Source organism: Rhipicephalus microplus, chromosome 3 (genome assembly GCF_043290135.1).
Source record: "Rhipicephalus microplus isolate Deutch F79 chromosome 3, USDA_Rmic, whole genome shotgun sequence".
Taxonomy (NCBI): domain Eukaryota; kingdom Metazoa; phylum Arthropoda; class Arachnida; order Ixodida; family Ixodidae; genus Rhipicephalus; species Rhipicephalus microplus.
In genome coordinates this window covers 120295482-120311811 of record NC_134702.1, presented here as the reverse complement: position 1 = coordinate 120311811, position 16330 = coordinate 120295482, and the positions used below count along the sequence as shown (strand labels likewise).

At 48.3% G+C, this 16330-nt stretch overlaps 1 protein-coding gene across 1 annotated transcript in view; it reads left to right on the top strand.

Moving 5' to 3' along the window:
• Positions 1–16330, top strand: part of LOC142802928 (uncharacterized) — a 28109-nt gene that overhangs the window by 6728 nt on the left and 5051 nt on the right. Inside the window, exon 4 of the mRNA XM_075888012.1 lies at positions 6926–7105. Within this exon, the coding sequence (XP_075744127.1) occupies positions 6926–7105 (180 nt within the window). The remainder of the gene's footprint in view (positions 1–6925; positions 7106–16330) is intronic.

The window sequence follows — 16330 nt, the reverse complement described above, 5'->3', positions numbered from 1 at the left end:
AAAAAATGCTACAGCAGCGATCAAACCAATACGACAGGCAAGTCAGAGGCATGTCCTCTGCTGACATTTTCGCCGCCGCTGGGACCAGCAATGACTCCTTACGTGAACTCATCCGTAATATCGTACGTGAGGAGTTGCAAAAGGCTGGTTTAACACCTAATCCTACGGTTAGCTCTATTGCAACCGTCATCAAAGATGAGCTGCACCAGGCCCTCCGGGACACCTTGCCTCCTGACACAGCTGCGCCAGCTCCTGCTGAATACCACCGTAAGACAACCTACGCGGAAGCCCTGAAACGCCCTGCTGCATCGCCGCCCTTGTTCGTTCAACCTGTCCCTGCAGTTTCACTCGAGTCAGCGCAGCACATGCCATACTACGAAGGCACGTACACGCCACCGCCCCTGCCCTTTGGCCGTGGTGCTTCTGTTGCCCATCGTTCGGTACAACCGGTCCAGTACATCGACGATCGGCACTCGTATCCTCGGAAGTCTGATGTCTGGCGCACACCCGATCACCGGCCTCTATGCTTTCATTGCGGAGAAGCTGATCACTTGTACCGCCAGTGTCCTTATCGCCGTCTTGGGCTTCGCGGCTTCTCTGCGTACTCGCCGCCCCCCCGTTACGGTCAGAGACCACGCGACATCCAAAACTACCTCTCCCAGCAGCATGAACCACCGTCTGCCGGGCGCCAGTCGCGCTCGCCATCACCGAGGCGATTTTCATCAATGCCCCAGTGGTATTCTACCGCACGATCTCCCAGCCCCCCGCCGGGAAAACTAGCCGAAGCGACCTCTGGGGGCGGGGTCGCTGAACGTCGAAGCGCTGAAGACCTCCTATTGACGCAGAACCGTACAGAAACTGGTCCGACATCACCTGCTGCTGCAAAGGATAGCCGGCTTTCACTCGACATAGCAGTAACAATTGATGGTTGTGTAGTTAATGCGTTAGTGGACACCGGCGCAGACTATTCCATACTGAGCGGGAAACTGACAACGCAGCTGAAGAAAGTAATCACGCCGTGGCATAACTCGCAGATTCGGACAGCTGGTGGCCATGTCGTAACTCCACTGGGTGCCTGCACAATTAGAGTACAGATTCAAGGGTACACATTCGTAGCAAGCTGCCTTGTTCTACGTGAATGCTCCCGTGACGTCATTCTGGGAGTTGATTTTCTACAGGAAAATGGAGCTATCATTGATCTGCAAGAGCGCCGCGTCACGTTCTCAGCCCAGCGAGCAATCAACGTGCAGGATGACGGAATGCGTGTCGACGTACTCCGTATTTCTGAACAGAGCGTGACGCTTCCTCCCCGAGCCAGTGTTCTAGTCGACGTAAGATGCTGTGGTTTGAGCGATGGCGATGTGGTGGCCGAGACAAATTTAGAACACCTCCTGCAGCAAGGCATATGTGTAGCGAGAAGTGTAATTCACGTTCGCGACGGCCGATCTGAATTGCTCGTTACCAACTTTAGCAACGAGCATCGACACCTTTTCCGTGGCACTTCGATAGCGTTTGCCCACGAAGTAGCAAACGTAACCAACTGTCCCGCGTCAGAAATAGTGGATAACGCAGACACATCAATGAGCAACATTGACATCAATCCTGATCTGTCCACCGATAACCAGATTGCGCTGCGAGCGCTCTTGTTCGAGTACAGGTCTTGCTTCGCAAGTTGCTCAAAGATCCGCCAGACGTCCATCACTCAGCACAGGATCATCACGTACGAGGACGCACGCCCAATACACCAGCACCCCTACCGCGTGTCGGCTAAAGAACGTGAAGCGATACGTACGCAAGTTCGCGAGATGCTTGACGATGGCGTTATCGAACCATCCAACAGCCGGTGGTCATCTCCAGTCGTGCTTGTTAAAAAGAAAGACGGATCGCTACGCTTCTGCGTCGATTACCGAAAGCTCAACAACGTGACCAAAAAGGATGTGTACCCGCTACCGCGTATCGACGATTCGCTGGATAGACTTCGTCGTGCCCATTATTTCACTTCTCTCGACCTCAAAAGCGGGTACTGGCAAATTGAGGTAGATCAGCGAGACCGCGAAAAGACAGCCTTCGTGACTCCAGACGGCCTATACCAATTTCGAGTACTCCCTTTCGGCTTGTGTTCAGCGCCGGCAACTTTCCAGCGAATGATGTACACTGTCCTCACAGGGCTCAAGTGGCAGACTTGTCTTGTCTACCTTGATGATGTGGTGGTCTTCTCTGCCACGTTCGAGCAGCACCTACAGCGCCTGCGCAGCGTGCTGGAGGCTATCCGATCGGCGGACCTCACTCTAAAGCCACAGAAGTGCCACTTCGGTTATGAAGAACTGAAATTTCTTGGACATGTAGTTAGCGCTGAAGGAGTCCGGCCCGATCCAGACAAGCTTGCCGCTGTTGCCGAATTACCAGCTCCTGTCGATAAGAAAGCCGTCCAGCGCTTCCTTGGTTTGTGCGCCTACTATCGCCGGTTCATTCATGGCTTTTCACAGATAGCAGAACCTCTGACTCGTCTCACAAGGGACGACACGCCGTTTGTCTGGGAAAACGAGCAACAAGCAGCTTTTGATGAACTGCGACAGCGCATGCAATCAGCACCCGTTCTCGCTCATTTCGACGATGATGCTGACACGGAGGTCCATACTGACGCTAGTAACGTTGGGCTTGGTGCAGTGCTCGTTCAGCGTCAAGACGACATCGAAAGGGTGATAGCCTACGCCAGCCGCTCTCTATCCCGTGCCGAGGCGAATTATTCCACTACGGAGAAAGAGTGCCTCGCAGTCGTGTGGGCAATCACCAAGTTTCGCCCGTACCTTTATGGTCGTCCCTTCAAGGTAGTGACGGACCACCATGCCCTCTGCTGGTTGGCAAGCCTGCGCGACCCTTCAGGACGGCTAGCACGGTGGAGCTTGCGGCTGCAGGAATTTGACGTCACCATCGTCCATAAGTCCGGCCGTAAGCATGAAGACGCTGACACACTGTCACGCGCACCCCTTCATGTCGTCAGTCAGGAAGCAGAGGAAGACGAAGGCTTCCTGGGCGCCATTAGCTCATCAGACTTGAGTAAACTGCAGCGGGATGACGCAGAGATTCGTCCGATCATCGATCACTTAGAGGGCCAGGACACAATCATACCACGTCATTTATCCCGCTCGTTGCCGTCATTCTGCCTTCGAGAGGGTGTGCTGTACAAGAAGAACGCTCGTTCGAACAACCGTACCTACCTCCTGGTGGTTCCTCGAGACATGCGAGACGACGTCCTTTTCGCTTGCCATGACGAACCCACATCCGGTCATCTGGGCTACTCACGGACACTTGCCAGAGTGAGTGAGAGGTATTATTGGCCAGGACTTTCGGCAAGCGTCAAGAAGTACGTCAAGAGCTGTCGGGAATGTCAGCGTCGAAAGCAACCATCTGTTAAGCCAGCTGGTTTCCTTCAGCCGATTGAAGCACCCTGCACGCCGTTCGACCAAGTCGGCATGGACATTCTCGGGCCATTCCCCCTATCTGTGGACAGCAACAAATGGGTGATCGTCGCGACCGACTATCTGACACGCTACGCTGAGACGCAGGCGATCCCACGAGCCACGGCTTCTGAGGTAGCACAATTTTTCATGCGCCACATCGTGTTACGACACGGTGCTCCTTCCACTATAATAACGGACAGAGGGACGGCATTCACGGCGCAGCTTATGGACGAGGTTTTCAAACTGAGCAACACCAGACACCGAAAGACAACTGCGTACCACCCGCAAACCAACGGACTTACCGAGCGACTGAATAAGACCATTGCAGACATGATCTCAATGTACATCGACGTACAGCACAAAACTTGGGACCGGATCTTACCTTACGTGACCTTCGCGTATAATACCGCCGTGCAAGAGACCACGCGATTCACGCCATTTCGGCTTCTCTACGGCCGCGAAGTGCAGACCATGCTGGACTCTATGCTACCGTGTCAAGACGAAGACGAGTTGACAACTGACGCCGATGAATTCGCAGAGCGTGCTGAGGAAGCCCGGCAGCTCGCGCGACTACACATCGGCCAGCAACAGCAGGCAGACGCACGGCGCTATAACATCCGCCACAGTGAAGTATTTTACAACCCCGGAGACCAAGTTTGGGTGTGGACGCCCGTCCGCCGCCGTGGCCTTAGTGAAAAGTTACTGAGCCGGTACTTTGGCCCTTATAAAGTGTTACGTCGCGTCAGTGACGTGAACTATGAAGTGGTTCTGGACTCAACATCGCAGGCACGGAGTAGGACACGACCGAGGTCGGATGTCGTTCATGTGTTGCGCATGAAACCATTTATTGCGCGTTGTTCATAACTTTTTTCTTGCCGTACAGCGTTCTTTGTGTTATTTATTTATTTTTGTGAACTTGCTTCTTCGTTCACTGATTTTTCCTATATTGGCACGCTCGTTCATTTCTATTTTTACTTTATCCGAATTTCCAATTTCTTTTTTTCCACGTGCCTATGTCGTAACATCGTGGTGGTGCTATGTACTTTTCTTTCCCCCTTTTGGGACTTTTTTTTTTCTTTTCGAAAGGGGGGATAATGCCACCCACACGTAGTGGGTTGACTGCAAGAGCGGCTCTACCATCTGGAGGAAAGGAAGAAGAATTGCGTGTCTCTTCTCGGCTCGAGAGCCAGCCACGACTGACGCATCGTCCTAGAGCTAGCTACCCGGTTGTTCAATATATCTCCCAGTACTTGTGACTCATCGTGACAATATATAAGATGTACAATACCATTATCACAGAAAGGCTACAATTTACCAACCAGATGGTTATTTGGAGCAGAGCACTGGAAGCTCAAAGGCACACACAGACACTAGATAAGAGAAAGGACTGCTTCACCATTATTTATATAGAAAAGTGACGTTTCATGAACACGCAGTACATAAGCATAGCGCTACGTTGCATAAGTCAGAAAATCAACATCAAATATGCACCAGTAACACTGATCAAGCGCACTGTTAGGAACCATTGCGAGGCTTTTATAGAGTTAGCCTAGCGGTTTTCGGGAGTTCTTCGCACATATACTGTTGTCGACTTATCGTTTTACTCATGGTTGTCTCATGTAGTGCCTGAAAAAAGTGTTACGTCAGTCCCGGCCCGGCGCGCTCGCCTTGTATGCGCTCGGACGCCCCCCTCCCCCCCGCTTGCCGGCTTTGTCACGACTTCAGTGCCGGATGACATGCAACTTCCGCTTCGCTTCGCGTGGTGCTCACTTGATGGCGCTCTAGTCCACTTCCAGTTAAAGTCCCTGGATATTTTTAGGAAAGTACCGCCATTCTGTTAACCCAGCCGCCACACCACGCATACTCCTCTCCTCCTCTCGCCTGTTGGGCCGCGACGAGCATCACGCGTGTTATCAGCGTGACATATCATTCTTAATAGGAAAGTGGCACCAGCTGGGTTAAAGGGCCGGTGCCCGCACGGTGGCTGTTTGGTAGAGGATATAGATTAGGTGTGGACACTTAGCAGAGGAGAGTTGGACACTTCGGAGAGGATATGGAAGAGAGTGGATATTTTCTCATATATTAGGGGCTTCACTTGCCGTGACGGACTTCCCGCAACAACTTGCTTCATAGCGGGAGCCGGACTGTGAACTTTGTTGTTCACAAGGGCGTGGTCATGAGCGCTTTATTGGAGCGTGGCGTTTAACGTTACAAAATCACCATACGATTATGAGAAAGGCCGAGTGGAGGGCTCAGGACTGGCCACGAGTGCTCACGCACGGGCTATATCGACAGACATCGATGTGCTGACAGCTCAGCACGTTCTGTTGTCGCAGTGCCTACTTTGTATTGAGCAAGGGAGAGTACAAAAGCCTTTTCGCACCCTGCAGCACCTGTATTTTGACCCCAGAGGTTTGCACTTGCGCGATGTTGGATTGAATCATGTTAGCTGCAAGTCTTTCTTCATATAAGCTGACAATTGTTTGCCATCACAATTACTGAATTGTCTTAATTTCTACGTTCTATGAATTGTTTATCCTAGCCCCATCAGTTTATATGGTATACTGTAGTAAACTTCATGATCTACTATTTCATTCCTGAAGTAACAGATGGTGTGTCATTAGCAGTACATTATGAAGCAGCATGACGTTATAGACCATAGCAAAGTGACACTTTCAATATTTATCACTCTGTTTATTGATACTACAGTTTTTAAATAATTTCGGCAAAACTGTGCAAAAGTTTCTTTTAAGATTCCTTTTAATGGACTTGACGCTGTTTTTATGGTGATGCATTATTTTACAATACAATAAAAAGTGATCAAATACGTCCGCGCTCACCTTTTCCACACTGTGTGAGACTGTATGCGTCATTCTCTGGCAGTTAGAAGCTTTTCAAACTATGCAAGAAATTTTAAATTGTGAATAAATGCGTGATTTTAGTTGAACACTCTGTTGAAATGATTTAGATCATAGCTGCATTGTAGATTTCCTTTCTCACAGAATAACGCATTGATCTCGATAAGCGGAGAACCGACTGTAGTAGCAATGTAGTAAGCGTAAAAACTGAGTAACACACATGCTCTAGCTGGTTTATGTGCGGTGGGAAGCAGCTGTTGAGAAACTATTACGCAGTCACTGCTGAAAAAAGGTGCATATACGCGCAATTACTTGCATGTTGCGACATACTTCCGTTAATCGCCTTGGCTTTGTTATTTCTTGAATACGTGTAGTTTTGAGGCATACATAGATAATTATCTGATTACAATCCGTCGCGCTCCGTCTATTGTTGTTGAAAGGTGAAAACGAATAATGCACCAGTGTCAATACCAGAAAAGTGTTAGCAAACAAAGAACTTCATTCCCTGCGAAACATGCGACGCCTTTGCTTTCTCGTTCAAGGAAGAGCACGCGTGTACGACGTCGCGAATAGCTTTGCACTTTCGACAACAAGCGTATATTTCAGACGGAAGATCTCGTGGAGTGGATGATTTCACTGAATCTGGACCTCTGCAACGATACAAGGTTGTCGACAGTCGATGCAGTAGATATGATTGTGCGCTGCAACCTGGACTTCGGGCTGGAGGTCATCTTCTCGATCACGTTTCATCCCATCTTTTCCGTCGGCAAAATGCCAGCAGCACATGTGAGTAACCTTTTGATTCTTTCATTTTCATCTCCTGACAAAGTGAAAAATTGACAAAGTGCGAGTGAAAAAAAATTGGAGCAGCAAACCTGACCATTACGCTCAGACCATGGTGACAAGAGAAAGATGCTAGAAGAGTCCTTAGTTGCATCAGAAATGACTCTAGGGGCATTTTAGGGGCGAATCTCTTTAAAGCGAGGGCGGTGCGTCTCTTTTATGTAATAGCCACATCTCGTTTTATCCTTGAGTGTCATCTGGATGGCGGTACATGTATATTATAAATACAACATCGAAAGACGCGAGATGATGGTATTTAAATTGTTCACTAGATATAGAGACGGACGGATGCCTGGACGGATGGAAAGACAGGCGAGACCAAGCGATGATTCATGGTTTATCGGGGAAACCCTTCGAAGCTACGCCTCACTTATCATCGTTCACTCCGTGGATATGCTGTGCTTTTTTTATTATTATTTGGACAGCAAGCGCTTCAAAAGAAATGCAAACAGCTGAGGCAGCAGATACCACACTGTTCAAGTTTATTTTCTATCTGAACAGTGCTTGCATCATAAGAACAATCAATGTACTCGAAGACCATCGTTTTGTTTATTAACACTCGTATAAACCCTTCGAAAAGTTAGGCTAGGTTTTCATTTATTAAATAGTGTTGTGTATCGGCAAAAAAACTGAGTTTCACCGTGATAAGCCTTGGGGCTAAGCATACGCGTTCGTATTTTTGTTTCACGGCCTCTACGTGTGTTTGCAAGGCTCTCGATGCTCCCTCATTAAGGTAATACAAAACAGCTTCACTTTGACAGAAAGAACAACATTCACGCGTAGTGCGCACAAGGCAGCAGCGCTGAAAAGAGATTCACTTATGAAGAATCCGCACAATATTGATATCTTTAGAAGTGATTAGCTCAGTCAAAAATTTGGCAGCTTGAAGTACGGCAGCCTCAAAGAACAGTAACCATCTTGGTATGAGCTAGAGCCCTTAACCGCCAAGATGCAGCTCCCCGTCCGCAAGACCCGTTTCCCTTCATGGAGATTCCGTGCGACAGAAGACAGCCAGAGTCGTTCTTCTCTGGTTGAGTCGTAGTTCCTAGCATGCCTTCACAATTATTAGCGCTTAAAACATAAGCAGTGTTATGGGTTAAGACATCACACGGAAACCCCATGGTGAAGACGATGTCGACAGCAAAATTGAGTCAGGGGTTTCAATTGAATTGCTGTCGCAATGAAACAACGCTGCCTAATAAAGGTAATTTTGTGGTGTAGAAGAAATTTAATAGGCGACTGCACAGTCGTTTCTTTTCTAGTTACATTAGGCATCGGGTTGGGCGTGAGAGCGAGCCGCCATAGTTAGACAAAACAAAAACAGTTTATGTGCAAAGATATGCCTACAAGGACTCGTGTAAAACGCACTGAATCTCCAGTAGTATATAGGTGCCACACGAGTCAATGTCCATTCCATCTATGTCACTCAGAGCGCTCGTTTAATTATGCTAAAGTCACTCTCACCCACTATAAGCCGAAGAAAGCACGCCGCAATCGCTGTGGATGCTTTATCGCTACTGCTGCTGAGTAATCTGAATTTGAAATGCGAAGCATTTTTTAGCGAACATCAGCGACCTCGAGCGTATCTATCTATCTATCTATCTATCTATCTATCTATCTATCTATCTATCTATCTATCTATCTATCTATCTATCTATCTATCTATCTAGCCACCTACGACTTTTAGCTATCCTGGCCGTTTAGATATTGGTATCAATACCAAACTTGGTATGGCATAACAAGACTCTTTAGAGAACATATTTAACTATTCATAACACGAAAATCATGACACGAATGTCGTGAATGTCATGATTTACATTTCGTAGTCCTGCAGCTCTTGCGGTGGTTTCGTTTACAATGGCATGTTGCAAAACTGGTATGGCATGACATGATTGCATGGCGAACACAAGCGAGAAACCATAGCATGATAATCATGAGATGCGTGTCGTGTAACATCCCTGGATGCCACGCTCATGATGCGCTGGCGGCCATTTCGCTAGCGTCACCTATATCAAATTTGGTATTACGGGACGTGAATGGACGACGAAATTATGACGCTGGTGCAAACATGATAAAATTGGGATGCGTGTCATGTAACAACGTGACTACATGCTAAGCTCATGATGTGCTCGCGGCTGTTTCGCTAGCTTCACGTGTACCGAACCTTGTATTACGCGCCGCGAACGGACGACATAGGTAGATGACACATCCAAACCTGATAATCACAACATGCGTGTGATGTAACAAAATGACCACATGCTACATTGATGATGCGCTCGCGGCCGTTTCACCAGCTTAACACATGCCAAATTTGGTATTACGTGAGGTGACGCCATTGGATGACGAGGGTATGTGACTGGTGCAAACATAAAAACTCGCAAGCATTTCCCCGAGGGTGAACATGGTTAAGTGCGAATGCACGGGGTGATGCTATGAGGGGTATTTATTAATTCGCACTATTATATTTATTAATCACACTATGGTGCCTTTATGGTGTAATGGTTCCTGGGAATCGCAATTTGATCACACGGGGGAGTTTACGTTAACTCACTGGCGAATGCCAACGGATTTTAACTTTACTCCCCCTCACGACCAGCTCTCGACGGGAGACTGAGAGAGAAGGCGGGCGCGCAAGAGGGAGGGGTGCGCGCGCAGCTGCAGCGAGTGAGGAGAGCGGAGGAGTGAGCGAAGGGGGAGGGGGTATAAGGCGCGTTACTGACACCGATATCAGCGTCGCGTCCGTGGCTTATTCGGTAGAGCGTCGCGCTGCGGCCCGCCAAGTTCTCTTTCTTTTAAAGATAGAGAGAAGACTGCGGACGCCGCCGACGGCGGTGGATGGTTTGGGGTCGCTTATAAAGTGTATTCACACTTAATAATCATGAGATGCGTGTCATGTGAGAACATGACTACATGTCATAGTCAAGGAGCCAATACATTTCGACGTGACGCGTTGGGCCTGCTCGCCCGCGTTCATTTCGTCGTGTCACACCACCGTTGCCACGCCAGGCGCCGGTCCTGCCATATACTCGTAGTCGCGCGCAGCGCTGCGATGCTTTGACGCATGCGCGTTTCAGTGGGTCCGGCGTCTCTGCGTCACCATAAAAGGAAGATGCATTGTTGTATGCATAACACATCGGTGCGAAATGCAGCATGTCGCATTTCGTGCCGGTTGCCGTCGGGCTGCGCAGACGGACGCTGGTCGCGCCTGGCGTCCGACTATTAACGTGCTCGCGTTTTGCTAACGCAGCGTCGCTGTGCCCAGCGTGCGCTTGCGTCAATAATAGATTGGAGTATATTGGGCCCTTCACGATGCGCTCGCGGCCGTTTTGCTAGCTCCACATACACCAATTTCAGTGTTAAGTAATGTAAATGTATGACGAAAGTATATGGCTGGTGCAAACTTAATAATTCTGACGCGCGTGTTATGTAAAAAGATACATACCACGATGAAAGCGTACTCGCGGCCGTTTCGCTAACTCCACACATACTAAATTTAGTATCACGTGACGTGAAAAGATGACGAAGGTAAATGACACATCTAAACATGATTATCGTGACACGAAAGTCATGTGCGTTATCATCTACCTCCACCTCGTAACGTTGTGCTGATTTTTAAATGACATATCAGCCTTTCTCATTCGTACTTCGCATAACATCGATTCCCACTGTACGTGGGCTCTGCCAAATTTTTCCTACGGTAAGATGCCTTGGCATTCCTAGGTAGAAGGTCAATTTTAGATGGCTGGTAATTTAGGGCTCCATGAATACAAGACATTTTGCCCCATCAGTAAACACTACTCATAGACGATCAAGCTCTCAAAATGATTAACACAATGTTCAGTGGTTTTAGCGGCTGCTAGAGTCTGAAGAATGTTGGTAATTTATATATGGCTGCCAACCAGAGTTCAATGTTCAGCGTTAGCTTGTAAACAATTTGCTTCATATTACCATGGTCCTTCCTCAAGTTATTTGACACCCCGCTACGCTGTACGAAACCCCTAGCACAAACCACGCCTACAATGTTCGAGAAGCTTCAGGACTATAGTAGATCATTTTCTTGAGACTGGACCCACTTCGTGAACAGTTCAGATTATTCTGAAACCGACATCACCGCAAGCGATAACGCTAGAAAGTTTGATGGCAAGTGTATAAATGCGCACACGCTTTGTCGCTTGTCAATTGATAGACGGCCGGCGCTCCGTTTGGCGCTATGAGTGCTGGACTGCTACTGTAATCCAACATTCCGTTTACCGGGCACGAGTTCACCCAAATAAACAATTTATTATTCGACCCGCAGTCTGCTCCATTGGTCCAGGTCAAGCTTCCGTGACAATATATTAGAGCACAATACACTGCAATGACACACACAGATGCACAAAAGGGATCGCACTATGTAAAAAAAGGCACATTTAAAAATAAGGGTGTTGTATTTCAAGAGCAGGTGTCCTCTGTTCAAGGATGCTACGTAGCCTTTTCATTTCAGGTTGCCCCTGGTTTCCTTATATTTATGAAATAAAAAATATAAAGTTCCAAGTACAGCAATTGAAAAAGTGAATGAAAGTATAGAACTATTCAGAGATTCATGCTACCAAATCTTTATGCAGCTCGGCTACAGCCAAGCAGACACAGCTTGGTGGTTCTGGCGCGGCACAGTTTCAAAGGAGCATAGGTCGGGCGTCTACATCCAGCTGCTTCGTCTACGGTGTCACCAGCCCTCCAGATGAGCTACTTGCATGGAAGATTACGAAGTACGAGAAAGAACGTGAGCACCATTCTTTGTCATTTTTCTGTATATATATATATATATATATATATATATATATATATATATATATATATATATATATATATATATATATATATATATATATATATTTATATATAAATATATATATATATATATATATATATATATATATATATATATATATATATATATATATATATATATATATATATATATATAGGCAGGCATGGTGGTTGAGTGGCTGTAGCGTTGCATATAGTCCAGTAGATCCTCCGTGAGTGGTCACAACGTGGTTTATTTCGACGTTTCGGCCTAGAGTCTGGCCCTCATCAGGATTAAAGGTACTGTTTGTTGGTGCTCAGCTTTATACAATCTGAAATCAGAGGGCAAGAAAAGAGGAAAAAAGACAGAAAAGAAAAAGAAAGAAAAAAGCAAAAAGAAAAAGGCACTGGAAAACCCAAAACAATTCCAAGTGTAACTACTCTTCCTAAGTGCAGCTGTCGTCTGTTTTCTGCTTTATTTTACTATCCAATCAATTGTGCCATGCATGACATGCCCAACAGCAACCCTGTGCACAGCCGGGAGGCCCCCACTACACGCGTAATCCAGCAGCGGGCAAAGAATTCGCATTGCGCCCGCTTACCAGCCTCTGCCGCAATACGGGGTACCCCTCTTTTTACGACGAAATGTTGACAGGGCGCCGAGTAGTTAAAGGTTTAGAACTTCCTAAAATGCCCGCTTATCAGCCTCTGCCACAATACGCGGCACCCCTCTTTCTACGACGAAATGTTGACAGGACTCCGAGTAGTTAAAGCCTTAGAACTTCCCAAAAAAATTGCCCGCAGCTTCCCTCGGAGTAACACTGAGGAGGATGCGGAGCATATAATTGGTTAACGGGGTGTTAAAGTGCGACTTACTTGGGTCGATGGCTAACTTGGTTAACGTGGTTGTGAAATGGGGTGTTAAATTGCGACTTACTTGGGTCGATGGCTAAATTGGTTAACGTGGTTGTAGGAGGGGGTGTTAAATGAGTGAACACGTACACACGTATGCGAAAGTGCGGCGCTGGTCGAAGGGACGTCGATCATTGTGTTTGTGGATTCGTTGGAATTCATTTCACCGCGACCTTGGACGTCGACGCGCCGTACAAACCAACCGACGAGCGGCAACTGAGCGAGCGAGCGCCGACCTTGAGTATATATACAGCGCGACGGCGCGTGCACTGTCAGCTGTCGAATGTTCGAGAAGGGGGAGAAGCGCAACGGCGCATGCGCGCGCGTCAGCTGCCGATGTTCTCGAAGCGCGACGGCACATGCGCGCGCGTCAGCTGCCGATGTTCTCGAAGCGTGACGGCGCATGCGCGCTACAATATACAGCTAGCGAATGTTCGTGAAGAGGAGAAGCGCACGCGGTGTGTAGAGGAGGAAGGGTGCACAGATGGTGGAGGAGTGAAGCGCGCGCGGTGTGTAGAGGAGGAAGGGATGCACAGATGGTGGAAGAAGGAGGAGGAAGCTTGCGGACGGCGCCGCACTACAAGCCTCGAGTATTAGATGCTCCGCATCTAAAAAGCTTTTTTTTTGCCCCACAGCAAACCGCCAGTGCCAGGAGGCGCCGTCTGGTCGCGAGGAAGGCGTTAGTGAAAGGAAGCATACACAGACCGCTGACATCAGAAAGGTGAAGGGGATAAGGGGGAGAGAGATGAAGGGGGAAGTGTAAGGAAGAGTGGAAGGGCGCCCGAGGGGAGTCAACGGTATATTATTTTTCTCTTCTTTTTCTCTTTTTCCTTTATTTTTTCTTTTTCTTTTTTCTTTTTTTCTTTTTTTTCTTTTCTGTCTTTCTTCCTCTTTCCTTGCCCTCTGATTTGAGATTGTATAAAGCTGAGCACCAACAAACTGTACCTTTTATCCTGATGAAGGCCAGAGTCTAGGCCGAAACGTCGAAATAAACCACGTTGTGACCGCTCACTGAGGATCTACTGAAATATATGCAACGCTACGGCCACTCAACCACCATGCCTGCCTATATATATATATATATATATATATATATATATATATATATATATATATATATATATATATATATATTAAAATAGAGGTGTTGTACGTCGAAAAAGGTTCAGACACAACGTGGCAAAATATGCTTTATCAGGCAGGTCTGGCTAATGGCGAGCGGCGTGCGCGAGCTACTACTACAGCCACCGATCATCATCGTCTTCTTCATTGCCAGCAGAGCGCCCGTTATTCAGATTCATTACAATTACTCCCCGCGAAATATGGAGCCATCCTGGCGAACTATGAACAAATAAACACGGGAGGGTCATAACAGGGCTTAAGTCTCGAGACGTGGACAATTTCCTGGCCACAACGACGTTGGTCAGAAGGTGGTTCCAGTGGCTCAATGAGGTAATTCACTGGTGACGTTTTTTGTAGCACACGATATGGGCCGTGATACTTGGGGACCAACTTGGTAGAAAGGCCAGGTGTAGCAGAAGGGACATGTAGCGAGACGAGTGAACCTGGATCGTAGAAAGTAGTGTTATTTGATGCGTCATGGCGGTGCTTTTTGCGTCCTTGGTCTTGGGTTGTGAATGATCCTGCCTGTTGGCGGCATTCTTCAGCGTATGTAGCGGCTTGAGACAAAGTCGGGGACTCTGAGGAGTCAGGTTTGTTTGAAAGAATGGTGTCCGTAGTGCAAGAAGGTACGCATCCGTAAAGGAGGAAAAAAGGAGAAAACCCAGTAGTGCTTTGAATGGCGGTATTATAGGCGAACGTGATAAACGGGAGCACTCGGTCCCAATTGGAGTGGTCAGACGAGATATACATAGACAGCTTGTCACCAAGGGTGCGGTTGAAGCGCTCTGTCATTCCATTGGTCTGGGGATGATAGGCGCTTGTAGTGCGGTGAACGACGTAGCACTCACGCAGCAATGCTGTGATGACGTCTGACAAGAATATGCGACCACGATCGCTCAGTAACTCCCGAGGTGCTCTATGACGTAATACGATGTTGTGAAGTACGAAAGTCGCAACGTCTTTTGCTGTAGACGAGGGAAGGAATGAAGTTTCGGCATACCGCGTAAGATGGTCGACGGCAACTATGATGCAGCGGTTACCGTCAGCAGTGTTGGGAAGGGGACCATAGATATCGATGCCGACGCGGTCGAATGGTCGGGATGGGCATGGTAAGGTTAACAAAGTACCGCTGACGTGATAAGGGGGAGTTTTTCGTCTCTGGCATGTTGAGCAGGCCCGAACGTATTGTCGTATAAAACGGTACATGCCACGCCAGTAATATCGGAGACGTATGCGAGAATAAGTCTTCAGGAAACCTGCGTGTCCACGTTGGGGGTCGTCATAAAACGTGGAAAAAATTTCGGATCGCAGATGGCGTGGAATCACGAGTAGCCACTGACGTCCACCGGGTGCGTAGTTGCGTCGGTACAGCACGTCGTTGCGAGCGGCGAAGTGCTCGACTTGCCGACGCAACGTGCGAGAAGGGGGGGAAGCCGTCCGCCCAGCCAGGATGTCTAGAATCGAAGCAACCCACGGGTCCTTGCGTTGCTCAGATGGCATGTCGGTGGTGGTGACGGCAGTGGCATCACAGGTTAGACTTTCGCAGCAGTCCGGGTCAGGGGGTAGGCGCGAACGGGATACGGCGTCTGCGTCCGAATGTTTCCGGCCGGAGCGATAGAGCACGCGAATATTATATTCCTGGAGGCGTAATGCCCATCGGGCGAGGCGACCGCTTGGATTCTTCAGTGACGACAACCAGCAGAGGGCGTGGTGGTCAGTCGCGACGTCAAAAGGGCGTCCGTACAAGTAAGGTCGAAGTTTTTCTATCGCTAAAATACTGGCCAGGCATTCCTTTTCAGTGACGTAATAGTTGATTTCGGCTTTGCTAAGAGTTCAACTTGCGTAGGCAACCACGTACTCTTGGAAGCCGTGTTTCTTCTGTGTAAGAATAGCGTCTAGCCCGACACCACTAGCGTCGGTGTGGATCTCTGTGGGTGCCGATGGGTCGTAGTGTCGCAGAATAGGCGGCGACGTGAGGAGGCGGCGCAGTTCATTGAAAGAATCGTCACAGGTGGCAGACCAGGCTGAAAGGTCTCTAGAGCCGGCGAGGAGCTTGGTCAAAGGAGCGATGATCGTCGCGAAATTGCGAACGAAGTGCCAGAAGTAAGAGCACAGGTCTATGGAGCTTCGGGGCTCTTTCATGGTGGTCGGTTTGGAAAACGCTGAAACGGCTGTAAGTTTGGCAGGGTCAGGATGAATGCCGTCTTTTGAAACCACGTGGCCAAGGATCGTAAGCTTTCGAGCGGCGAAATGGCACTTTTTCAGATTCAACTGCAGCCCCGCGGCAGAAATACACGCGAGGACTTTCTCGAGGCAGATTAAATGGGTTGCCAAATCAGTTGAAAA